Here is a 27,379-nt window from a genome sequence, read left to right on the forward strand (position 1 = left end):
GGATCACGGGGCCGAGGGTTGAAATGTGACTCACCTCCTCCATCATGCCGTTCCTCCGCCCGCCTGCCAATGTTCCAGAACTCTTCATTGGATCAGCTGGGAAGCAGCATTCTCAAATGCATCTTGTATTGTGGTGCTAAGAATAAACACACTTTGAGTGTAAGACATGCACAACAATTTTTTAATGCCATTACCTTGTCCAGAAAGCAGCATGCCAAGGCTACCATGCATTAACCTGGGCTAGGCCAGGGGTCGGGAACCTTTTTGACTAAGAGCCATGAAAGCAAAATATTTGGACATTTATTTCAGTGAGAGCCATATAATATATTTTAAACGTGAATTAAACTAAATGTCAGTATAAGCGGTAAGCAGGTAATAAACTAGTATAATAAGCCTCTGAACGTTACGGACTAACGTGAGCGGAGCCCAGAAAGCAGAGAACAGAGACGGTGCGATGGTTGAACTGATCATTTACACCTGGAGCTGCACACAGGACGAGGGGGGGCTGGAGCCCAACGTAATAAAAATAAAAATAATACTTATTTAGGAGGGATTCTCACTGCTGAATTCAAACGGTGTGCGTGTCCCTACTCCAGGCACGCAGGTTCGATTCATTCCACAATGGCAGAGAGCAGGTCCGGTTCAAACAGTTTATTCTCATGAACAATGACTGTCATACATTTGTGCATATAAAACGGGTATCTGTTTAACAGCAATTATAAACAGTCATTAAATATAACAGGCAGCAAAAACACTTAGAAACCTAAAGCAGCAGCCAATGAGGGGAGAGCAGTGGCTGTGAACGGCCCACACGCCTCTTCAACCTTTGGAGAAATAAGAAAATAATATATCTAAAAACTAGAAAGACAATCAGAGACTGCAGACCCCGCCTCCAAAAGACTATTGGATCTTGTGAGACAGTAAACAGGGCTTCCGGATCAGAGGGGCCAAACCTGCTCTAGCTTGCTGCTCCAGAACGGGACAAGATACAACTTTTATGTTGCACCCCTGAAATGAAATGAACGACTGGACTCGCGTTCATCTTCGTTTGGAAACTTTTAATTACAGTCCTTGGTTCAGTAACTTTTTCCCATCATGCATTCGTGTCCCTCCCTCTTAAAGTGACACTCCCATGTTACAGCACAGGCACAATTCCAGATGTAAAACAAGAGACGATCAGAGATTGCAGACTCCGCCTCCAATAGACTATTGGATCTTGTGAGACAGTAAACAGGGCTTCCGGATCAGAGGGGCCAAACCTGCTCTAGCTTGCTGCTCCGGAACGTACTACAAGACTCCTTCTGGACTCTTTTTCCCATCATGCCATTCGTGTCCCTCCCTCTTAAAGTGGCAGTTTACAGCACAGGCACAATTCCAGATGTAAAAATAATTCTAGAATCTGGATCCAGATCCGGATCAACGCCATTCTCGGGGAGGACCGAGCCACGGACAGAACCTTGCTTGTGTAAAAATTTCAAGTCGATTGGGTTACTAGTTTTTGAGTTATGCGCTCGGACAGACAAACGAACAAACAGACAAACGCACCCAATATGAATACCCTCGCCTCCTCTTCGGCGAGGGTATTTATATTGCAGTCACAAGCTCGACGTGAAACTAAGCTGTAAAATAAAAGTCCTACCTTCCAGGAACAACCCGAACCTACCGGGACAGGACCGCGGAGCCAACACATGCCGCCCATTGAGGGGCGAGCCTACACATTGGCATAGCGCCCCACAGTGGCACGGAGGGAGACTACGTATGGCTACGTATGGCTACATTTGGTTTTATCGGCGCGCACGCCATACGCAATCATCAAAAGAGCCATAGGTTCCCGACCCCTGGGTTAGGGCCTCGTTTTCTATTTGTTGGGGATTGACGTACTACGTTGAGCGTATTGTGTCACTTCCTGTTTGCTGGTTTCGCTGTTTACCGCTGAAAATGATTCACTCTGTTCATTTTCCACATACATTTGACAGCTGCTTGTAATATTCAATGTTAGTGGATTAGTTCCACCAACTGTTTTGTTCCTTTAGTACAGTTAAAGTGCTTTTAATAAGCTAACTACTGAATCACAGCTTTATCAAAAGGAGCTGCCTTTCAAAGTGCAGAAATAACATCTGCGTCTCCGTGCAGCTGGCTGGGAGACCAGTGCCAAGGGACCGTCTGCAAATTGCAACAGCGAAGAGAGACGCTACACAGATATTGAATACACCAACTCTGTGCTACCGATGGGGCTGCATTAGTAAAATGAAGTCTCATCTGACACAATCTCAAGACTCATTGTCCTTTCTCATACTTAAATAAGAACCCTACGTGCTTTCTCCTCATGTTGCTGCTATTTAAAAACACCAACCCTCCCTGCTTCATGGATCTGACTGGTTTCATTTAAACAACTTTCTGCAAACCAGATCCATGCCTGAAGTTGGCACAATAAGATGTTATGCTTTACACTTTTACAGTTTCTTTTTCACAAATAATGGATGTGCATTTTATACATTTACATTAGAGCTGATCTGCCATCTTATGGTGTCCTTATGTTAGGACAGGTCTGGAAAGACCATCACAAAAGAGCCACTCGATTTCAAAGTAAGTTTAACATTTATTTAAAAGCCATCTGACATCAGAGTCAAATTATAGAAATGTGAGATTCCAGCTTTTCTAATTCAACAGCAACCAAAGCAATCCAATAAACATGAACTTAAAAGAACACGATGAGCTCAACATAGAAAAAGCACAAATGTATTCTCAACATTTCTCGTGTCAGTTTATCATTGTGCTCGACAAGCTGCAGTGGCAAAAAACATGTTTTATTTGAATTAGGCCTTCACTCATAACATCTAATAAGAAATAAGTCTGATGAGAATCTTTGCAGTGTGTACTTTGCGTTGGCCCGTCAATAGTCTGTCTGGATCGGAACCCAATGACACCATCAGGAGGAAAGTATGAATATGGCTGAGGTGAGCTGTCCTTTTAATGCAGTTGAGGTGACATAAATAAAATGTAAATGTCACAAATGTAGAATTTTAGATTAATTTGCAGAAAGCTACAAAGAAATATCAACTATTGATACAAAACAAAAGTTTCCTTTTTAATTTATTCAAATATTTTTGGTGACTTCCAGCCTACTACAAGCTTTAAGAACGGGTAGATTCAGTTTGCACTCGGAGGCTCGTAGTGTTCCAATAGAGCCGTTTTCTCATGGGTTTTCTGGATGGCTCATTAATTCACTGTGAACCGGTTTGCAGCAGCACTGACACATAAACTCGGCAGGCTGCTGAGTGCAGCTGGCAGCACATTATACTTTAGATGTTTTCTCAGCATCTATTCAGTTACCTAATGGTCTGAACAGCTAAAACCCCAGGATGCTGAACGTGCACGGATAGAAAACGAAATGAAACACTTTAGCAGCTGTAGGCCATGAATAGTTTGTAATTTTGTATGTTTTATTTAATCACATTAACAATGGTACAGTGGCTAAAGTCAAGGAGCTTCATGTGAAGCTTAAGATCATATTGAGAGAAGATACGGAACTCCTTCAGCGATTGATCTCTTATCAGCATGTATCTATTTGGTGTTGGAACAACTGATGCTCATAGACTAGCGCTTTTTAAAAAGGAAAACAAACAGTAACGCTGCGAGCTGGACTCACTAAAAAGGTCACTATATTACCCGTCTATCTACTCCGAGATACTTGTATTCAGAAACGCTCTGCAGCTTCTCCCCTGCCACAAAAACTTTGGCTCATGAATGGAGCACTTTGTTTTCGTGAAGAACAGTTTCAGCTACATTTGGTTTCCAGCCACACGGATTCAGCCATGCTGTTACATCAACCATGATGTTTGCAAGTTTATCAGCAACTTCTGTCCAACTGGCACCGTAAACATAAATAATGTCATCAGCAGACATATGAATGTTGATCTTGGGTTGATCATGCAATTATTTTATATTCATCTTTGAGCGGAGATCGTTTCGTCACAGACACGGTTCTTCCTCCCCCGTTGATCTTCTAGTTCAGTGTTTCCCAACCTTATTTGAGCCGCAGCACATTGTTTACATTTACAAAATCCTGGGGCATGACACAAAATGACACTAACACGGTACATATTAGAATAGATGACCTTTATTATAATACATATAGTTAATAATACAGTTTTTTAATGTATTTATACTTAGTGTGAAACCTGGGGCTGTTTCGATGAACACAAAATGGATATCCTGCAGGAATGGCAGAAAGACACACACGAAGCTCTTCCTCATCAGCTCTCAGTCTCTCTGTTTTTAGTTTTTATCGCCGTCGAGCTTGAGAAGCTCAGCTCACACAGATATGTGGTTGAAAACGGGAGTAATGTCAGAATAGCTTTGTTGGCTAGAACGGGGAACTCCTTAGCAACAGATAACCAGAAACTGTCCAAAGGAAGATCAGCACAGTTCAGCTTTAAACCACCATCTTGTTCCAGTTCAGAGTTCCTCTTGCTCCTTTGAAGTCAGGTCCTTTCCAGCACCGGATGCTGAGCTGTGTGGGTCCCAAACCCAGTCAAGGCATTCCGTGGAGGCTGAATAGAAATAAAATGAAAACTTCTCCTCAAGAGTTTTCAAATGTGGCCCAATCACCTCGCTCATTGCAGCAGCGTTCCCATCATGCAGTTCCTCGGTGAGTGGGAACATCTCAAGATGGCCGCGTCAGGGCGGAGCATCTCGTTTACCTTTACAAGCTGCAGTATTAATGTTTCTGCCACAGTGTGGGACTTTCTGATTTAGCTACAAGTTCAGCAACGAGGTAGCTAGCTTTGAGGACTCTCTCCTTTACCTTTGTGGTTTCTCTAAAAACAGTTTCCTGTTTCTCATTGTTTGTACGTAAGCGTACAGAATAGTCCATCTTGTTCTGAACGGGGTGTTCCGTTTGGAGACGGCGTTTGAGCTTGCTTGGCACCGTGGAGTTATTGGATAGCTTCTCACCACACACCAAGCCCAGCGGAGTCGGTGCCGCTGCATCCCCGGTGAAAGTCAATCCAAATGAGAGATAGCTTTCTCTGTATCGCCTCGAGCTCACCGTCTTTTCTTTATTCTTTTGTCGACCACTCATACCAGGGCCTTCATCTGGGTCTGGATTTTGTCCAGGGCCTGTTCGGCATTTGCATTTTCTCTTCTCAAAAACGTCTCCATCACTGTCACTCCTCATCTTGCTGTGATCCCAAACTGCCTCTGAGGATGACCCTCCTCAAAGGGGACCGAAGCGCTCACAAAGTGTAGAGTAGGCAAAAGCCAAAGCATGAAGAACTGGTTTATGGGAAATATTTGTTTTGTTTTTTAATAAATGCGTTTTTTTAATCTGCCACACTGTAAATGCAGCGCAGTTGCGTAACGTTTATTTTGGAATGTGTGCTCTTATTTTGTAGTGCAAGGAGAACGCACCACAACGCTTTATTACAGCGCAGACACCGACAATGGTTCATTAGGTGAATTAGAAAAATAGAAAAAAATTAAATTAAAAAATTAAAATAAATTAGGTGATACTGTATTGGAAAATTTCTCGCGGCACGCCGGTTGGGAAACACTGTTCTAGAGCACATCATGCAGAAATACGCGCGTTGGTCGGCAGCCTAAACAAAGCATTCAAATGAACAAACGTTTTTTGGTAATGCGAGTTTGTCAGCAGCTATTTTGTGTCCTCCTCAAAAGGGGAATCAGGAACCAGCGACCAAACGGTTACATTTTTAGTTACCGCATTTAAAATGACTAAAGAACCATCATTTATTCCCGTTCAGCTCCAAAACAAGACCCAACCGCTTCGTGTAGCTCCTCACGACAACCCCGTTAATTACATTCATATTTTACTGAGAAGCCTATACTGAAATGTTTTCAGAAAGTGTAATTCATCAAAAACGTTAGAACCCAACACGACTTGGTTCTCATCTGCTCCTCTGTAGAAGCCGACCGGTACTTCAGTGTCCACGTTTTAGGCTAAGCCGTACCCACTTCCCTCGGTGCTGCCGTCTGGGCCGCCGGCTCCGCTAACGGGTGAATGCGGGAGGCTGCAGCCTCGTTCGGATATTTTCAGTCTTTCTGTTAGATAAAGAGATGCGAGGCACTATTACTCTATTTTCACAATACCAGTACAAATTTGTTTTACAAGTCAAGAGGATGTGTATTTCTTTGTGACTTAAATACTTCCTTCTTTATCAAAGCAAGTCGCAATAGAACTTTAAATGTAAACGCCGTCTTCATGTCACGAGTCACGAGTCTCATGGGACTAGATCACGCCAGAAACAAAAGCAGGTCACTGCTGCTATCATTATTTTTATTATTAAAACAAGTGTAAGTTACAAACCAAGTACTGCGTTAATGAATACATGGCAAACAAAATGGCAGCTAACTACTGTCATGTGACCAATATCTCACACAGAGCCGAACTCATCTCAGCCCAGCAATGGAACCATTTGAAACCGTTCGACACCACGTTTTGTTTTTTTATTTCCAGGCAGGGTTGAATGATCAGTCTCTGAAGATGACATCATAATTAGGACATGCCCCCTCTGCCCATGGCTCCTCCCCTTCCCCCTCGAGAGAAAGCTCCTGAAAACAGAGCAGCAGTTAACGACATGGCTCCACTCTAATAAGTGTGTCCTCGTGACCGAGCGGCTCGGGTCCTACCTCTGCGGCTGAGAAACGTCCTGCCCTCAACCCTCCCTCCTCTGGTCCCTCTGCCTGATAGGCTGCTCACCGGGCGCCGCTGAGGAACGCCGCTGGCGTCTAGAACGAGGCGTCAGAGAACGAAGGTCAACCAGGTCAAAGTGGTACAGACAAATACAAATATGACAGAGCCGAGCGGCCCAGATAGACTGTCACTCAAACTAAGGTAAGAAATATTTGATATATCCTCCTGACTACCAGCAATTCAAATGTGTCCTCTGTAGAGGACATTTCGTAAACCACAGAGGACATTTAGGGCTCTTCAATGACACCAAGTGTGAAGGGGTGGAGCTTCGGTACCGTTTTCTGGAGTCCATCAGTGGAAGCGTATTTTATGGGAAGAGGAGAAGTAAGTGCTTAAAACCTTTTATTGAGCACATTTTGACTTGAAATGTTGGTGGAATATGTTATATAAATCTATTAACAACACTTTAAAATGCTGTCTGAATTATTTTAACTGTATTTTAGCAAAGCATTTAAGTGTTTTAAAAATGTCCTCCATAGTGGACATTTGTAGTTATTTCTTTTGACAAGAAATGGAGTCATTCTCTGAAGTCAGGAATTTCATGTAGTTATTTTAAATCTTGACAATAGTGTTAAAGTAATGACTAAAGGTTTTTTTTTTTAAGTATTTGGTAGTTAGAACAATTTAAGAAATGAATTTTAGAGTCATTAGTCCTGAATTCAATGCAAATTATTTCTAAGAAAATCCAAAAAGCTTGAGGTAAATATATAGAATGTACCGGTAAGTAGCTGGTGAGGAAATGCAGGCCAACAATATAGTTGCCTTGGAAACCTTATGCAACCAAAAAGAAGGCGGGCTTGTGACCGAGGTTTTGTGAATAATGTCTGCAGTTTGGAAGCAGACGAGTTCTTGGTGTATAAAAGAAGAGAACGCTAACATGCTAGAATGTTAACATCCAAATGGGCTGTTGAAGTTCTCTTTACATTCAAGAACAGAAGTTTAAAACGGCCCAGCTAACAGACTCACCTGCGTCTTGGCTGGTCGATGGCAGCGACGCATCATCACTCTGGCGTCCTGACGACTCGACTTCTGCCTGGCTCTCCAGAGACGGTTCAATACTGGGACTGGAAAACACAAACAAGATTAGAGGATACTTCATCCTTAAACAATTAGCAGTATTACCTGCAGCTACGCAACCGGATTCCAGTTCCATTGGTTAAACCCCCCATCATCCTTGCTTTTATAAATATAGCCGACTAATGTCTGAACTACCAGTTTTTCACTTGATCACGTTGCTCACCCTTCTCCTTCCTGTTCCATGAAGACTTCGTCTCCATCATCTGCAGCAGAGGACATCCCAGTGGAGGCAGTTACCATGGGAACGGATTGGGACGCCATATTGTCGCCGCTGTCTGAGGGCATAGACTCTGTGAAGACAGTCACTGGTACAGGCAGAAAGTCGGATCAGAAGATGTAGCATTCCACATCTAAAACGGATGCGTGTGTTGGACTGAGCGTCCTACCTGGTGCAGCCACCTGTAAAGGTGTGGTGGGGACGCTCCTCCCTCCTCCATCTTCATCATGAGCTGCCAGGAACAAAGGAGATTCATACATCCCCAGACCTACACACACAGCGGGCATAAGACTTTACACGGAACAGCCGTTTGAGGTGAGGCAGTCTGCGCATGGAGTACCTCCTTGAGAGGCCAGCTGTCCCAGATCAGAGTGAGAGGCAGAAGCCTGAGGCAGCAGGTCCTCTGGAGGTCCAAACCTGAACCTGGTGGACAGGCCTGCGACCTGAGGAGAGCTGAAGAGATAAGAGACAGACAATAACACGAGTCAGCTCAGCCACCAGCTGGATGGAGTCACTTTAGACCTGCTCAGAAAGGACATGATATGACAGCAAGTGCAGGTTTATAATCGAATTGATAATGTTTTGATCATTAGATAAAAGCAGTCAACTGTTTGTGTACTATCTTACTGTATAGCTTCTGCAAAGCCGTCAGTGCGATGTGGAACCACCAGAGTGGGAGTACTGGGAACCATTCTGTCGTCATCATCGAAGAAATGTTGCTGCAACACAAAAAAACAAGTAGTACCGTATCACAATGGAAGCAGAAGTGATACCGCCACGATAGAAAAGCAAGAGATCACGCCGTCTTACCATGCTGCCTATTCCAGGGGTCAGCTGAGGCCCCCGTCCTACCGACGGTCTCCGGAGCTGAGAGGGCTGCCTCTGAAGAACAAACACACGTCAAGCACAGTGGCCTGAAGGACCCGCCCCTAAAACACCTTGGCTACTGGAAGCCTGCAGTAATATTTGGACGTCTGGACAGAATCCTGGTAACTGCGCTTAAACAAGGACATTTAACTGTAGTTTATTTTAAATGAGAGTTGAACACAATTTCTTTCAAGACTGTGGCACAGAAACAAAAACGGTGCGCACATTCAGATTCAGACAACTTTATTTACCCCAGAAGGGCAATTCAGTGGAGACAATGTACCCGGACCAGCGACACCCAGCCAGCAGCAAAGATAAAGATAAATAGTTCTTCGGCTTGCTCTTTGCCTGTTTATTACTGAGAGGTCGATGTTGCACAATCACAAAGTCGTTTTACTTAAACTTTCCGCAAATCTTCGACACCCCTTAATTTCAAGGAAATACACATCAGATTTGAGCAACATCTGTTTGGCAGCTTTAGTGGTGTACATCGTGTACATTTAGCAAGGCAAGGCGTGAAGTGCAGGACAAAGGTGCACCTGGGGGGCGTCGCCAGATCACGTCTAGCGGTGGCACGTGTGGCCCTTTGTGCAGCATCTTCACATTTGATGAAGTCCTCCAGTGGAGGAGCGAGGAATGTAGTACTTTGTACATCAGATAAGCTTAAATTGATCGTGTGTTAAATATCGATGACAATGATGATGTTTTTTTATCTCGTATTTTTAAAGCCTTTTTGGAAAGACTATTGTTTTAAGGGTTGTGGGAGAAAGACCAAGTAGTCAAGTAATAATCAATGTGAGAAATTATGGAATAAAAGAACATTTTGGCAGCACTAAATGCTAGATTTAGAATATATAGTAAATTTTAAAGATTAAATTTTACCACTTGTGCCAGTTTTTGTACAGGAATTTTAAAATGCTGTTAACAGGGCATACTTAGTTTTCATTATTTGTTAAATCGAATCGCATTGTGTGCTTGACTGGAAGAGGTTAAGTGAATAGAATACTGTAATATGGTAAAATCAAGTCTGAGCACACCTGAGAAGCTCATACAGAACATTTAGAGATCCTCATCTCACATGACACCAGAATACAGAACTATCCTTGAATTCTTCAGTTTGACATGTGGACATGATGTCTCCTATTTACAGTCCATTCCTTGAGTATCTCAGCTTCATGTCTCCACCTTACATTAGTACATTCTAAATATTGGAGCTGGCTTCCAAACTATTTAGGATTCCATAAATCATAAATGTAAAGCTCAAGCTGAAGTAATCGGATTCAGATGAGCACAGAGAGAATCATCAAACACTTCCTTTCTCTGTTGGTTGTATCTAAAGCTCGAGTCAGACTTGCACCGGAGCGGTTCCTATGTACCTGGGTGGGTGGGGGTCCGAGCTCCGGAGCCGGGGGTTGGATGTAGAGCCGGGGTGGGAGGGGATGTGGGGGCCTGCGTGGGTGTGGAAGGCGAGGCGTGAGGGAGGGAAGGGAGGGTGCAGAGGAGGAAGGGGCTGGGCCTCTGGGGGGGTCACCCTCCGACGTGGTGCTGTTGCTGCCTTCACCTGGAAGAGTCAGGAGTCAGGTGATTCCATCACGGACCAATCAAATCAGTCGGTGTCTGCAGCAGGTGCTTACCGCCGTGCGGCGGCTCTGAGGGACGCTGGCAGGCCAACGCCTCCGACTGCTCCTCCTCCGGCCCAGCCCCTCCTGCTTCCCTGCTCTCATTGATATTCTCCTCTTCTTCCCTTCCGACATCAGCTGCATCGTCCTCATCTTCCTCCTTATACTGGTGGAGAAATAGTAAGCTCAGTTATTTACTTAGGATGACTTATTGAAAGAAAATATCTGACCAACAGAAGAGCACCTCCTCCTCCTCCTCCTCCTCCTCCTCCTCTTCACCATCATGCTCCTGCTTCTCCTCTCCCACTTTGCTCTCACAGGTGTCGCTGTCTGTCAGGATCACAATGACATCCCGAACAACTGCCGAGTCCTGAGAGGACATCAGATCGGAGGGGACAGACTGGGACGCACTTTGCTCCACGATGCAGTCGTCATCCTCAGCCGAGATGGGAAAACCTTCATCCGGAAGCTCCTAAACCCAACACCCCCCCCCCCGTCGTTAAATACTGTAAACCAGTGCAGGTGCAGAGAAGAACCACGATCTATCCACACAATCACCACAATGTAATCACCGGCGCTTAGCAACAGAACTCAAAACGTTCTGGACGGATCTGGATGGAACCTTACCGGGGACAGATGATCCCGAAGAGAATCTGGATTCTGGGTCACTTTAAATTGTTCGTTAACATTGCAGCTTCAAAATTCCTTCCTCAATATCTTGGTTGATTATTGACCAATGTTTATGGAATTTGACACAGTCATGTGGGGGTGGGGGGGGGGGGGGGGGGAGTGTCTATCTCACCCATTTCATCTGGATCTGATCCGGATTGTGGATCCTGTTGCGATTAGGGGTACACATTGCATTCAGCAGGATTACAGATAAACTGTAGGACGGATCTTGAGACGGGTCTTGGTCTAATTTAGATCCCATCACATTCTGAGAGCGATCCGGATCCCAAAAAAAATCCAGATTTTCCCTTTCACTTATAATAGAGGCTTTAAAAAAAATCACATCTTGTAATATATGCATTCAATTCAGTCACCAAACATACAGCCGGACCGAGTCGGTTTAGTGTTCACCTTCTGTGCACTTGCCCCCCCCCCCCCCGCCCGCCCCCTACCCCCCTCTACGGTCATTCTCCAGAGCTTCCAGTCAATCAAACCATTTTCTTCTAAAAAGGGAAAACATTGATGTTTACAAAAGAGGATGGGCATGCCAGGAGCCGGAGGGCAGACCACGTCCGGATAGAACGTTTCTGTAATCTCCTGGAACCCTCATCCAGCAATGAAAACATAACAGTGAGTGACTGACCTGACTGTCGTCTGGTGACTCTTGCTGTCCTTCATCCATCAGAGCTCCTTCCATTACTTCCTCGCTTTCCATCTGAAACACAAGAAGATACTCGGTTGGAACTTAGTTAAGAATTCAGTGATGGGTGACGGCGGCGCAGGTGGTTGAGCGGGTCGTCCTATGATTGAGAGGTTGGCGGTTCTTCCCGGCTCCGGCACGTGTGTCCTTGGGCAAGACGCTTCACCCACATTGCCTGTGTGAATGTAGTGAGCGAGTGAATGTCGGTGGTGCTCAGGAGGGCCGATGGCGCCAATTGGCAGCCTCGCTCCTGTCAGTCTGCCCCGGGGCAGATACAGCTGTATCTGCCCCGGGGCAGTTGTGGCTAGTAGCTTCACCACCACCAGGTATGGAGTGAATGAATAATGCACAATGTAAAGTGTCTTTGGGTGCCCAGAAAAGCGCTCTATAAAACCAACGCACTCTTATTATTGATGAATGACTTCAGCAGATCATCCATCTTCAGCCACGCATCCGTACAGGTACTCTCACATGCCAGAATAGTTGTGCCTCTGGAAGGCTTTGTGTTCTTCATAGCATCCTCCTGCTTGAGGATTGTACATATTGTCGATGTACTCCGCTCGTACTGGCGTGTCCCATCACTTACGGACACCACGGTCATGTTGATGGATCATTTCATGCTTCATCTTCATCACTCGCTTTCTTTGGACCCATCAGTCACAGACACAGCCGGAATGACTGAACGAGGGAAGCGAAGGAAGCTCGGAGCGCTCGCAGGCTGGCTCCTATCTCCGAACGCTTGTATATCAAAGTGCTCCTATGTAGAGGTATTACTGTATTATAATTTCCCTTGAAGAACAGCCGATGGCTCACATCTGCTGCATCAGTACTAAAATATTTTATTTTATTCTGGATCCATTGAAAATGAAGCGTGACCACAATGGTGAAGGGCTTTTGTGTGTTTGTTCACCTGCAGTCTTAGTTTCTTTGTGGTCAGGGCTACGTAGGAACTCTCTGGCCTGTCCTCATCTTCCACCTCTTCTTCCTCTTCTCGAACTCTCTTTGTCCCTGCTACAGTCATACCAAACACAGACATACATAGGACACCTTTTAACAGTAATCAAGTCAGACATCAGAGCTCACCCAAAAAGGATCATTAGTGCGTTTCTGTTAACGTATTTTATCGGTATTAAAGACATTCCAGGGAACGTTTTGGTCCTGTTCACCTGATCCAATCAGAGAGGAGGACGTAGATGGCCCCTCTGCTTCCATGCTGGTGCCTGCATCTTGACTGGTCACCTGTTGCTGGGTAGGTTGTACGAAAGCAGTGGCTTGGGTGCTGGTTGGTTGAGTCATTGATGGCGTGTTGACTAGGCTGGAACTGGTGGAGTGTACAGAAGAGCCAGCACCAATCAGCACTGCAGGGAAATATTTTGATAAATTCAGACACATCACACAGGTTTGATGTAAATCAGAAAAAGTAGAGTCCAAACATATAGTATCCAAGTTATAAGAGTAAAGTTTAAAGCACGAAGCCGTCTTATTTCCATCTCTGGTTCTTACCCTCTTGGCTGTCAGTCTGCGTGGTTGGCATGACAGTGGCAGTAGGGGTCGGGACGGGCACAGTTGTGAGGGGAACCATAGGCCGGATGCTAGCACGGGGTGTGGCCTTGCTACCAGGGGAGGGGCTGGGTTTGTTGCTTGGCGATGGAGTACTTGGGGTAGGGCGGATGTTGGCAGTGGGTGGGTCAGACAGGCTGGAGCTGATACAGAAAGCACAAAAAGTGATTTCATGCTCTGAAGTTGGTGCCTCCATTTACTCACCGTTGGTGTGTTGGTGTGTTGGTGTGTATCGTCATTATTTACCTGCCCCTTTCTTGGGTCGGACTCTTCAAAGGTATCTGTCGCTGGTCTGCAGATCTGGCCTGATCACCCACCTGAGCACAGGCATCGTGTTTGTAACATTGAAATACGATGGGATAGCTTTTAATCTGATTTTGACAGTAAATTTGTGTTAGTTGGGGGTTTTTTGTTTGGGGGGGGGGTTAGCAGGTTATTTGTAAATTGAGAATTAAAAAAGAAATCTAGATTTTTTTACACTCTTTATTATTTAGATATTGATAAAATAACACTGGCCAAAACTACGATTAGAGATTTAGATAAATAAAAGCCCAACAAGATAAACTCCTGCTTCTAAAACACAACAGGTTCTCAACTTGAGCATCATGTAACTGGCTTCATCTTCATGAAAATTCGAGTCATGGTACCTTTGCTCCACTTGGGTCCTGCGCTTCCTCTCTGGAGTCGGACTGTGCTTGCGTCTCTCGAAGTTCTCGGAGTTCTCTGTCCATTCGAAGGAGTCGTCCTTCATACTGAGACTTGAGGGCATTCATTCTCACCTCAATTTCCTCCTTACTCTGTGTCAGTTCTTCTACCTCCTTACTGAGCTTTTCCTTGGCACCTATAGATTAAGATGCAACAATAAAAACAATTACGCGTCAGTTCTTTGCTTACTTCAACTGAGTTTGTTATTGTGAAACTTGCCGTTTAATTGGTTGATTTTAGTTTTAGCCCCCATGAAGATCTTCTTAGTCTTCTCTTCTTTTTCAACCATCTGCTGCCTGAGCTGCTCCTCTCGGCTATTGCTCTCAGACAGCTGTAGAAAACACCGTCATATCAATGCTGCTCTCAGTGGCGAGTGGAATTTAAAAACTGAACGCTGACAGTGAATTGCAAACAATGCAATTATTAATTGATATAAATTATATTAAACTTGATCATTAACAGAATTATCTGCATCCAACTTGTTGGATCTTCTTCCTACTTTTATATATTAAAGGGCGTACCACAGGGTACTATGACTACTACCATGTTCCACACATGTACGTAATTATTGAAAATTTTCATTCTTGACAGTGTTTTTAATTTAAGCAATTTAAGACTATGTCATAATGGGATTTAAATTTTCGTTTTACGCAGCATCCCCAACTTCTTTCTGGGTTTTACAAGGAAATCCATTTGATATTAAATCAGACTTCACCTCCTTAAACAGATGTAAAAAAAAAAAGATACTAAATAAATAACTTGCAAATTTGCAATCATGTAAAACAAACATACCAAACCACAGAAAATGCTTCTTTCCATTGTATAATGTTGTCCATGTCAGAAGGTAGAAATCAAATACAGGTACGATTTAGAATCATTTCGGCTGGCAATGTATTCAAGTACAGGTACCTCTCTTCTGAGTTGTATCATTTCCTCTACTTGTGCCTGGTTAGTTTCACTAGCAGCATTGGCATCATTGGCCTGGGAACTTTGATTTTGGACAGTTTGGCTGGCTTCATTAGCTTGATTAGCTTCAGTTAGCTGATCCTGCAGCAGCTTGATGTCTGCTTCCCGCTCACTAACCATCTGAGGATCAAACAGATCAGATACACATATATAAATATAGAGCAAAAGTGAAATTAATGCGGTTTCTCGCTGAAAAATTATAAATAGTCCAACCTTGTGCAGACCATCAAGTTTGCCCTGCAGCTCAGTCACCTGTTAGAAGGTAAATGCAGTTAATTTAAATAGTTTCTAAGTTGGGTTAAAGTCTATTAAAGTCCTTACCATTAGCAATCACATTTTAGCACTTCAGAAACACTGCAAACCTAAAGCAGTGGTGCCATCTCACTATATATGCATTCTACATTTTATGGTTGATAATGTGGTTGCTGTTACAGGTATCTTGATATCAGCACCTTCCCGAATACATTTTTTCTCTACTTTTCTCTCTGCAGTAACAAAAATAAAGTTTTAGTTGTAAAACATGTCATTAGGAACATTTATAGGCAACAGTTATTAATCTACCTTTTCAAAAGAAGAGGAACAATCGCCCTCTCTCTGTTATGATGTCGTACTAAACGGATTCAGAGTACTTCCAGATGTGCTGTATATTGATACAACTGTTGACTGGTGCTAGCAGTAAAGACAACTTAACTTTAAGACAATGGGGAAAAAACAAAAACTCAACCAAACCAAAATCCAGTCATTTAAATAATGATGCTGATTAAGTTGTAAAAGCATCATTTTCAGCATGAAATCAAACATAAATGAATATAATACAAGGCAGCTCCAACCTTGCTCTCTGCATTACTGAGAGCAGTCTTGACGCTGATAACTTCCTGGTTGTGGCTCTGGTGTAGCTCTTTCTGGCTAGCAAGGGTCTGCTGAAGGGCTTCTTTAGCCTGCTGGAGCTCCCTCTGGATCTGCTGAATCATGTTCAGTCTGGATTGAGCCTGAGACTGAACCGATTTTATCTGGTTCTGCGCCTTAAAAGTAGAAAGAAATTAGAGGAGATGTAAGTCTAGTAGTGCAGAATTAATGTCTGGGATCATAGCAAAAATAATGATCAAAAGAATTATATACAGTAACACCTCGACATACGACCGTCCCGAGACACAATTAAACCTGCGAGTCGCTTCCAGATGGTCACGCTAGATCAGGCATGGGCAAACCAAGGCCCGGGGGCCATATACGGCCCAGTGGGCTATTTAATCCGGCCCGCCAAAGTTGTCCAAATTGTATCATTAAATTACATTTTGTTATAATTAAACCTCATTCATTTGACCTTTTCCCTGTAATGCTGCCTGTAAAATGTAATGTATTTTACAGATCATTTATATTAGCTCACACGAATACTCCATCCACCTGTTCCTCGCCTGGCCCCTCTGCCAAATCTTAGAACCCCATTGTGGCCCGCGAGTCAAAAAGTTTGCCCAACTCTGCGCTAGATGTCCGAGCGCTGCTAGCTAGCTGCACTGGTTCAGTTCGGGTGTTCCCCACCTTCAGCCCTCGTCTCCTGCACGTCACCGTGCTGCGTTTCCAGTATTGAACTGATTCTGGCTGTACCTGTGAGTATTCCTGATCAGTGATGGGTGCAAAGAAAGCGAGTGGTGAGGATGGCAGTGAGAAGAAAACACAACGATGACCGTGGTGTCCGTAAGTGATGGGACACGCCAGTACGAGCGAAGTCCATCGACGACGTGTACAATCCTCGAGCAGGAGGACGCCATCAGGCTCGGGCCCCATCACGGCACTAGCGAGGAGAGCTGCACTGAGCAACATCGATGTTTACACCGGCTTCAGAGGACAGAAGAACACCGTGGATAAGGTTTACTTCCTGTTAACCCCTCGTCTTCCACCACGTTTACCGGCCTGCAGGTCATCGCCGTCTTCCTGCTCGGAGGCTCGTGTGACGCGTCACTCGACGCAGGTTGCAGCAGTTATTTGAGTTACAAACTCGGTCCAGGAACAAATTTTACCTTAGTGTCAAGGTATTACTGTATAATAAAATGTAAGCTTTATAATCAGCTAACCTATTATTATCTGTTATTACCTGCTGGGCTTGGGTCTTTGCTTGTTGAAGCTCTTTCTGACTTTGGGTCAGCTGGTTCTGATTCTGCTGCAGTTGAGTCTGGGTCTGGGACAACTGGGACTGGACCTATAGAGGCAAAGATAACCCAGCAAGTGATTCTTGCCTTTCCAAAGTTTTTATCTCATGAAATCTTTATATCTGTCAAGCTACATGCAAGTTTCTCCTTCCAAATATTAACCAGTGAAACATTCCCCTTTTGTGTGATCACAGTAAAATCTAACCCTATCTCAAATTAATAAAACAGCAATTAACCAACACACAGGGTTGTATTTGTTGCATTCTAAGGATGTACTTCCTGCGGCAGCTGAGGAAACTCAAGCTGCCGACCCAGATGTTGGTGCAGTTCTACACCTCCATCGTGGAGTCTGTCCTCACCTCCTCCATCACCGTGTGGTACGCTGGCGCCACCACCAGGGACAGACACAGACTGCAGCGCATTGTACGCGCTGCGGAGAAGGTGATCGGCTGCAAGCTGCCATCGCTCCAGGACCTGTATGTCTCCAGGACTCGGAGGCGTGCAGGTCGGATCACAGCCGACCCTTCTCACCCTGGGCACAGACTCTTTGACCCTCTCCCCTCAGGCAGGAGGCTACGGTCCATCCGGACCAGAACCTCCCGCCACAAGAACAGCTTCTTCCCCTCAGCCGTAAGACTCATGAACACTTAATGGTTCTGTCCCGGACTCCTGAATACAACTTGCACTGTTCTCTTTGCACTGCGTGATTACGCTAGTTTACTGCTGCTAGTACACATCTGTGTATCCACTCCTGCTGCTGCTGATGTGTCCGTACTTGTATAGTTTTTGTATTTTGTATTTTGTCATTACTATTAGATGTAGCACGACTTCACCGAGAAACGTTCCTAGTCTGAACACTCACTGACAATGGCAATAAACTACTTCTGATTCTGATTCTCATCTGATATTAATTTAAATGTGCCGCTCAGTTGGTAGAGTGGGTCGTCCAGTGATCAGTAAATCAGTGGTTCAAATCCCCCTTTGTCCTTTGGCAAGACGCTGAACCCCACATTGCTCCCAGTGGGTCTGGCAGCACCTTGGTGGGTGGCTGTGAGGCCTACAGGTAATTATAAAGCGCTGTGAGCACAACAAAGGTGGAAAGGTGTTACACAAGTGCAGTCCATTTACCTGTGACAGCTGGTTCTGATTCTGCATCAGCTGGTTTTGGACCTCTTGGAACTTGTCCTTGGCCTGCTGGTTATCCTTCTGTACCTGCTCTTGCTCCTGGTGATATTTCTGGGTCTGGTTGCAATAAGAAAAAATCTCCTGACACATCCCATAGTCAGATTTAAAGTGTAAGGGATTACAGTAATAGGGGCAGCACGGTGGAATAGTGATTAGCGCTATCGCCCCACAGCAAGAAGGCACCGGGTTCAAATCCTATCTGTGTATCTGTATTTGTATGTTCTCCTCGTGTCTGCATAGTGCATCTGCACTAAACGTCTACCAGTGAATGAGGTATTTCAACAACACTATAATATTATGGACCTGGACAATGGAAAATAATATGACCACAAACTGGAATATTTCTCTTATATTTTGAATTTGACAGGCAAAATATTTTTCCCTCTTGCTGAACATTTAAATACAGCATTTAAATACTGTGAAAATGTAGAATACTGTATAGTTTTTAAACAAAACGTATGTGACATAAGGAACAATGGACACAGATTGTAGAAGATATCTACTCGATGGAAAGGATGACACATCGCCTGAGACTACAGGAAGGTCAACTCAAAGACAAATGGACAAAGTGGACATTGTTTAAAACCAATCAACGACAAACACCCTAAACACAGACAGTTCGCCAGAACTCCCACATGCCTTTATTTTTCTTCTTCTTTATTATGTCTATTGGTTATGTTTTTATTTGATGTCACTAAATGGAAAACATTCAATAAAACCAATTTATAACAAAAAGCCCAAAATGACTTCCTGCTCACCTCCTCCTGTTTTTTCTGGACTTCCTCTCTCAGGGTGTTTAGCTCCTCTCTGGACCGCTTGAGGTCTTCCTGTGTTTTGTTCAGCTCCTGTTGCACCTCTGGACTTGGCCCTGCTTTAGCGTTGGCCGTTTCTGCAACCAGCTGGAACACACACGAGAAAATATCTTTTAAATGTAACCTATTCAATGTTGAACCAATGATGGGGCTGAGAGCTTTTCAGTCATTTGTGACCAATCTAAAGTGATACAGACATATTTAATGAAAACGTAATTGACTATTTTGAAATAATATTCAATCACTGTTTTTCTTCAATGCTTTACACTTGTTCACTTATGAGAAGAAGAGATATCTCTTCAGTTCAACAATTGTTTTCCATCTATAAGTCATTTATATTCACACTGTTTACAGTTCATTCACGGAGATCCACAGAGGACGCCGTGGCCACTCCCCCCATGCTGCACTGTCCCACCTGGAGCAGCAGGGGAGCTACGCCCGGCCGCTCTTTGTGGACTGTAGCTCGGCGTTTAATACCATTCTCCCTCACAGACTGATGAACAAGCTGCTGACCACGGGCTTCCACTTTCCACCTGCCTTTGGATTAACAGCTTTCTGACGGGACAAAGAGGGTGAGAGTGGGGCCCCACAGGGCTGCGTGCTGAGGCCCCTACTCTACACCCTGTATACCAGGGGTGTCAAACATACGGCCCGCAAGGAGGTTCTGTCAGGCCCGCAAGATGACTTTTGGGGGGAAAAAAAACAAAAAAAAACCTTTTCTTTTTTTTATTAAATTATTTTCAAGAATTATCCGCTAGGGGGCGCACTGTTTTGGTCAGAGTACATGCCACATCACTGAGACAGACCAAACAGCACATGGGAGCTGACTCTGTGGGAGATCCTGCTCATGTCCCCTGCCTGAGAGACGTGCGTGTGACGAGACCTGATGCGCACGTGAAACGGGACAAAGACCTGCCTGAGAGACGTGCGTGTGACGAGACCTGATGCGCACGTGAAACGGGACAAAGACCAGACTGCCAGTTTCAATGCATAGATGTGACTGATAAAAGTAAATTACACGTCTGAGGTGTTTCATGAAATGTTTTGTAAAAGAATAGTTCATTAAATATCAAGTTTTTCCTGATGTCTTTTACTTCTTTATACTAAAACAAAGGAAAGACATGACATTTTCGCTGGTCCGGCCCACTTGACATCGTCCTCGGCCGTATGCGGCCCGCGATGTGAAATGAGTTTGACACCCCTGCTGTATACCCATGATGCACCGCCTCCCACCAGAGGAACGCCATCGTTAAGTTTGCCAATGACACCACGGTGGTGGGGCTCATTCTGGGGGGGAGGTGGAGCAGCTGACGGTGTGGTGCAGGAGAATGACCTGCTCCTAAACACATCTAAGACCAAGGAGCTCAGCGGACACGCTACCACTTTCTGTTAACGGGGAGTGGGTGGAGAGGGTGGTGGACTTCTGCTTCCTGGGGAGCCGCATGGCCTGGGGCGCGACCCCAGACTCTACTTCCTGAGAGTGCTCAGGAAGAACAACATCACACAGACTGTTGGTGTCCTTCTACCGCTGCTCCATTGAGAGCATTCTAAGCTACTGCGTTTGGATCTGGTTCAGCAGCAGCAGCCTCCAGAGGGTCATCAATTCGGCTGGCCCTCCCCTCACTGGAGGAACTGCACGCTTCCCGGTGCCTAAAGGCCCCCGACCAGCTTCTGTTTGAGATGTTGTCGTCAGGGAGACGGTCCAGGAGCATCAAAGCAGGGACAAACAGCTTCTATCCGACGGCAGTGAGGATCCTGAATGCAGCCACGTGTTGAATTCACAAATGTAAATATTTTGTGTGCTTTCCACACTTACTCTTAATTCATTCATTAATATTTATTCTTTGTTATTTTTATTATTCTATTTTGTTTTCTTTGCCAGGGATTGTATGCTATTTTAATTTCATTGTACAATAAAAGATTTCTATTCTATTGAGCGCTATAAATTGAGTTGGTGCGAGATCATTTTCAATGAAAATAAAAGTAAGTCAACAGATTTAGATGATTCACAGAATTGATCAATGTGAATTAAAAATCTGTGGAAATCTGCTGATCAACAGAAAATTGCCATCTGTGCACGCAAACATACACACAGAAGCCTGGTTTAAAGTTTCTACCCATACTAAATGATGCATCTGGACTGAATTAGGATCTCACCTTCTCGTGCTGCGCCTTCAGCTCCTCATACTGGGTCTTGTAGCGTCGACCAATCTTCTTGACCTGGGTGATGGTCTTGTTCTTCTCCAGAATATCGTTGCTTTTGGTTTCCAAGCCACTTTTCAGATTGTCTCTCTCCGATATCAGTCGGGTCACCGAGTCTCTGAGAGACTGCAGCTGAGACTGAGCAGAGTTACTGCTGGCACTGGATCTGTTGCACAACGATAATCTCTGGTAGGTTATATTAATGGATTCATAGATGGGGGGGGGAGGGGGGGGGCTACCTTGCCAGTTCCGTCTTCAGCTTGGCCGTCTCTTCAGCTAACTGGGCTACGCGTTTCTGCTGAGCGTCTCTCTCAGTGATGATTTTCTGTTTCTCCTCAACATCACTGTCCTTCTGTTGGCTCATTAGCTGCTGTGGAGGAACAGCAACAACAGCGAGTGTGAATATATTTATTAGATAGAATGTTACAGTACAAGTACAGTCAAACATCCTGTCGAAGAGGAGCATTTCTAAAAAGCCCTTGCGGTCTTGTTTCCGTTGAAAGTCCTTCGTACATAAATCATCGACAATTAACAATACAAATAAAACTAATATTCAATAACTCAATTGATGCAAAGTAACATTAGAAAAATAAAAATAAAATGATTTTACACTGCCGATGCAAACAATTAATCTAAAATAAATTACACCACTGATGCAAAATGACAACGAATGGCAATAGATTACATAAATTACAATAAATTACTAAAGCAATTAATATGTGCAACGTAGGTGGACAAAAAAAAGGGGGGGGGGGGGGTTTGATCCGGAGAGAGTCGTGATGACTATCTCCGTTTCTGTCCCCCTGAAAGGTGTATTTTTAGGGCCTTTTTGAAGGAGGCCAAAGAGGTGCATGTTTTGAGGGCAGGAGTCAATCCGTTCCACCCTTAGGGGGCAGTATTGTAAAAAGATGATTTACCCATGTTAGTCCTATAGGAGGGGGTAATCAGGTTGTTGTTTGAGCTCCCTCTAGTGTTGTGGCTGTGGGTGTCACTAAATCTGTGGAGGTGTTTATTCAGGTATGCAGGGATTGAGGGGACTGAGGGCAGAGCTGCATTGACTATTTTAAATGCCAATCCCATTTTGAGCTGTTTAACCCTGTCTTCTACCCTGAGCCATTTTAGGCTAGCAAAATGTCCAGGAAGAAGGTGGGTCATGGGCCCCAGATTGAGGAGTAGCCCAATCAGTTTGTTTTGGGAGGTTTGGAGCCTGGTTTTCAGGGACACTTTGATGTTTGAATACCAGGAGGTGCTAGCATAGTCAAAGAGGGGCTGAACGAGGGCTCCAGCAAGCGTCCGGAGACAAAAGGAGACATTCTGCCCAAAAATCTTGTTCTCTGATTGACTTTTTTAATCACCTCAGTTGCCATACTATCGCCAGACAGGTATTTGTCAAGAACACAGCCCAAATAGGTAATCTCTTCTTTGCTGGAGATTACTGTATTATCGACTGTGACCTTGAAATCATTAACATTTATCTCACTTAGAGAGTGTTTAGACCCAAAAAGAATAGATTCTGTTTTACCAAGATGTAGTGACAGTTTGTTATCGGTAAGCCAAGTACGGATTCTGGTGACCTCAGAGCTGAGAGCTTCCTCAACCTGCACTTTGTCCTCTCCCGAAATCAGGAGTGCTGAGTCATCAGCAAACAGGAACAATTTGCAGTTACAGGCAGCACTCATGTCGTTAATGTATAGGAGGAACAGTAACGGCCCTAGAATGCTGCCTTGAGGAACCCCACAGCTCACCGGGAGGGACGAGGACAAGGTTCCGTTTATGTCCACCATTTGTTCTCGTCCCTCTAGGTACGATTTCATCCAGTTTACTGATGTGCTATCAAAACCAATCGCCCCTAGTTTATTCAATAGGATTGAATGGTTAACGGGGTCAAAGGCCTTCTGGAGGTCCAGCATAACCATGCCGCAGTATCTGCCCGAGTCTACTTCACGCTTAATGTAGTCGGTCAGATATATGAGGCATGTGTCAGTGGAGTGGGATGTTCTGAAGCCCGATTGGAATTCAAAGAGCAGGCTATGCTCGGCGAGGTAGCGGTTGATTTGCTCCTGGATTATTCTCTCCATAACCTTTGAGATGGAACAAAGGATGGAAACAGGGCGGTAGTTGCCAGGTTCTAATTTGTTTCCTTTTTTATACAGAGGGATAACCCGCGCCGTCTTGAATTCCTGTGGGACGTGGCACTGATTGATGGATACATTTATCAGATGGGTTACCACGGGCGCGATAGAGACAGCTGCGTCTCTGAGTCAAACCAAAACACTGGACATAGCAGCAGAATAACAGCTGAGACATTAAAGTAAAATACAGAAATGGAATTCAGGAACCAATTAGATCACTTTCACGTTTATGTATCTGAAAAATGGAATGGAATGTTTATGCAGCCGACTGCAATAATGGTTTAAGATATACAATATCTGCATGACCGGTGATGACATGTCTCCTCACTGTGTGGTACAGATTTGAAGTCAAGGGCATGAAAAGGGATCCTGTATTTACTGATGCTCACTCAAACGTAATTTTGTGGTAGTACCGTACTTGTATGTCAATCTGTAACTGGGTCCGAAACTGATAACCGGCATGTGCCAATGGCAAGTCAAATTTCTGTTTGGGGAGTAAATCACGGGGGTTATTTGCCACACTAATCTGCCCCGTCTCTCTCTCTCTCTCCCTCTCTCTCACATACACACACACACCTGTTACCTGTATTTTAGCCTTCATGCGTTTGAGGTCCTCTTCCAGCAACCTTTTATCAGCCTGCATCGAGCCGCTCTTCTCTGATAGCAAAGACATTGAGTGATGCAGAGGGCTAATGTCTGACTGGAGCTTTGATACCTGACAAATAAAACAGAGGCGGTGTAGATAACACAGGAAAAACTGCATAGATTGGTTTAACACTCATCCAGTATATCAATCGGAATTCTTTTAACCCCGAATACTGGAATCAGTTCCAAATATTGAAGCTCAGGCTCAATACAAAGAACATATTACATATTGTACATATTATATTATTGTTATTTCGCATCAATTGAGTAATTTAATATTAGTTTTATTGGTATTGTTAAAAGTCGATGATTTATGTACGAAGGACTTTCAACGGAAACAAGACCGGAAGGGCTTTTTAGAAATACTCCTCTTAGACAGGATGTTTGACTGTACTTATACTGTAATACATGCTACTGTGTGACTGCACTTGTACTGTAATACATGCTACTGTGTGACTGCACTTGTACTGTAATACATGCTACTGTGTGACTGTACTTGTACTGTAATACATGCTACTGTGTGACTGTACTTGTACTGTAATACATGCTACTGTGTGACTGTACCTGTACTGTAATACATGCTACTGTGTGACTGTACTTGTACTGTAATACATGCTACTGTGTGACTGTACTTGTACTGTAATACATGCTACTGTGTGACTGTACTTGTACTGTAATACATGCTACTGTGTGACTGTACTTGTACTGTAATACATGCTACTGTGTGACTGTACTTGTACTGTAATACATGCTACTGTGAGACTGTACTTGTACTGTAATACATGCTACTGTGAGACTGTACTTGTACAGTAATACATGCTACTGTGTGACTGTACTTGTACAGTAATACATGCTACTGTGAGACTGTACTTGTACTGTAATACATGCTACTGTTTGACTGTACTTGTACTGTAATACATGCTACTGTTTGACTGTACTTGTACTGTAATACATGCTACTGTTTGACTGCACTTGTACTGTAATACATGCTACTGTGAGACTGTACTTGTACTGTAATACATGCTACTGTGTGACTGTACTTGTACTGTAATACATGCTACTGTTTGACTGTACTTGTACTGTAATACATGTTACTGTGAGACTGTACTTGTACTGTAATACATGCTACCGTGTGACTGTACTTGTACTGTAATACATGCTACTGTGAGACTGTACTTGTACTGTAATACATGCTACCGTGTGACTGTACTTGTACTGTAATACATGCTACCGTGAGACTGTACTTGTACTGTAATACATGCTACTGTTTGACTGTACTTGTACTGTAATACATGCTACTGTGAGACTGTACTTGTACTGTAATACATGCTACCGTGTGACTGTACTTGTACTGTAATACATGCTACTGTGAGACTGTACTTGTACTGTAATACATGCTACCGTGTGACTGTACTTGTACTGTAATACATGCTACTGTGAGACTGTACTTGTACTGTAATACATGCTACTGTGAGACTGTACTTGTACTGTAATACATGCTACTGTGAGACTGTACTTGTACTGTAATACATGCTACTGTGAGACTGTACTTGTACTGTAATACATGCTACTGTGAGACTGTACTTGTACTGTAATACATGCTACCGTGTGACTGTACTTGTACTGTAATACATGCTACTGTGAGACTGTACTTGTACTGTAATACATGCTACTGTGAGACTGTACTTGTACTGTAATACATGCTACTGTGAGACTGTACTTGTACTGTAATACATGCTACTGTGAGACTGTATTTGTACTGTAATACATGCTACTGTGAGACTGTACTTGTACTGTAATACATGCTACTGTGAGACTGTACTTGTACTGTAATACATGCTACTGTGAGACTGTACTTGTACTGTAATACATGCTACTGTGAGACTGTACTTGTACTGTAATACATGCTACCGTGTGACTGTACTTGTACTGTAATACATGCTACCGTGTGACTGTACTTGTACTGTAATACATGCTACTGTGAGACTGTACTTGTACTGTAATACATGCTACCGTGTGACTGTACTTGTACTGTAATACATGCTACTGTTTGACTGTACTTGTACTGTAATACATGCTACCGTGTGACTGTACTTGTACTGTAATACATGCTACTGTGAGACTGTACTTGTACTGTAATACATGCTACCGTGTGACTGTACTTGTACTGTAATACATGCTACTGTGAGACTGTACTTGTACTGTAATACATGCTACTGTGAGACTGTACTTGTACTGTAATACATGCTACCGTGTGACTGTACTTGTACTGTAATACATGCTACTGTGAGACTGTACTTGTACTGTAATACATGCTACCGTGTGACTGTACTTGTACTGTAATACATGCTACTGTTTGACTGTACTTGTACTGTAATACATGCTACCGTGTGACTGTACTTGTACTGTAATACATGCTACTGTGAGACTGTACTTGTACTGTAATACATGCTACCGTGTGACTGTACTTGTACTGTAATACATGCTACTGTGAGACTGTACTTGTACTGTAATACATGCTACTGTGAGACTGTACTTGTACTGTAATACATGCTACCGTGTGACTGTACTTGTACTGTAATACATGCTACTGTGAGACTGTACTTGTACTGTAATACATGCTACTGTTTGACTGTACTTGTACTGTAATACATGCTACCGTGTGACTGTACTTGTACTGTAATACATGCTACTGTGAGACTGTACTTGTACTGTAATACATGCTACTGTTTGACTGTACTTGTACTGTAATACATGCTACCGTGTGACTGTACTTGTACTGTAATACATGCTACTGTGAGACTGTACTTGTACTGTAATACATGCTACCGTGTGACTGTACTTGTACTGTAATACATGCTACTGTGAGACTGTACTTGTACTGTAATACATGCTACCGTGTGACTGTACTTGTACTGTAATACATGCTACTGTGAGACTGTACTTGTACTGTAATACATGCTACCGTGAGACTGTACTTGTACTGTAATACATGCTACTGTGAGACTGTACTTGTACTGTAATACATGCTACCGTGTGACTGTACTTGTACTGTAATACATGCTACTGTGAGACTGTACTTGTACTGTAATACATGCTACCGTGTGACTGTACTTGTACTGTAATACATGCTACTGTGAGACTGTACTTGTACTGTAATACAT

General features: G+C 43.8%; 1 protein-coding gene across 1 annotated transcript in view; it reads right to left on the reverse strand.

Annotated features, from left to right (window-relative positions):
• Positions 1–6,288: 6,288 nt before the first annotated feature.
• The window catches only part of LOC137905082 (nucleoprotein TPR-like), a 46,785-nt gene continuing 25,694 nt past the window's right edge, over positions 6,289–27,379 (reverse strand). Inside the window, exons 29-55 of the mRNA XM_068749306.1 lie at positions 24,154–24,285; positions 21,678–21,808; positions 21,394–21,604; positions 19,183–19,323; positions 18,368–18,481; positions 17,185–17,289; positions 15,926–16,117; positions 15,309–15,347; positions 15,039–15,215; positions 14,349–14,460; positions 14,072–14,265; positions 13,671–13,741; positions 13,368–13,567; positions 13,031–13,222; positions 12,775–12,875; positions 11,808–11,897; positions 10,740–10,967; positions 10,511–10,661; positions 10,253–10,437; positions 8,820–8,891; positions 8,637–8,728; positions 8,350–8,462; positions 8,179–8,277; positions 7,956–8,097; positions 7,682–7,779; positions 6,652–6,750; positions 6,289–6,573 (exon numbers count right to left, since the gene is read on the reverse strand). Coding sequence (XP_068605407.1) covers positions 6,518–6,573; positions 6,652–6,750; positions 7,682–7,779; positions 7,956–8,097; positions 8,179–8,277; positions 8,350–8,462; positions 8,637–8,728; positions 8,820–8,891; positions 10,253–10,437; positions 10,511–10,661; positions 10,740–10,967; positions 11,808–11,897; positions 12,775–12,875; positions 13,031–13,222; positions 13,368–13,567; positions 13,671–13,741; positions 14,072–14,265; positions 14,349–14,460; positions 15,039–15,215; positions 15,309–15,347; positions 15,926–16,117; positions 17,185–17,289; positions 18,368–18,481; positions 19,183–19,323; positions 21,394–21,604; positions 21,678–21,808; positions 24,154–24,285 — 3,537 coding nt within the window. The 3' untranslated portion in view covers positions 6,289–6,517. The remainder of the gene's footprint in view (positions 6,574–6,651; positions 6,751–7,681; positions 7,780–7,955; positions 8,098–8,178; positions 8,278–8,349; positions 8,463–8,636; positions 8,729–8,819; positions 8,892–10,252; positions 10,438–10,510; positions 10,662–10,739; positions 10,968–11,807; positions 11,898–12,774; positions 12,876–13,030; positions 13,223–13,367; positions 13,568–13,670; positions 13,742–14,071; positions 14,266–14,348; positions 14,461–15,038; positions 15,216–15,308; positions 15,348–15,925; positions 16,118–17,184; positions 17,290–18,367; positions 18,482–19,182; positions 19,324–21,393; positions 21,605–21,677; positions 21,809–24,153; positions 24,286–27,379) is intronic.

Source organism: Brachionichthys hirsutus, chromosome 15 (genome assembly GCF_040956055.1).
Source record: "Brachionichthys hirsutus isolate HB-005 chromosome 15, CSIRO-AGI_Bhir_v1, whole genome shotgun sequence".
Classification (NCBI taxonomy): Eukaryota; Metazoa; Chordata; class Actinopteri; order Lophiiformes; family Brachionichthyidae; genus Brachionichthys; species Brachionichthys hirsutus.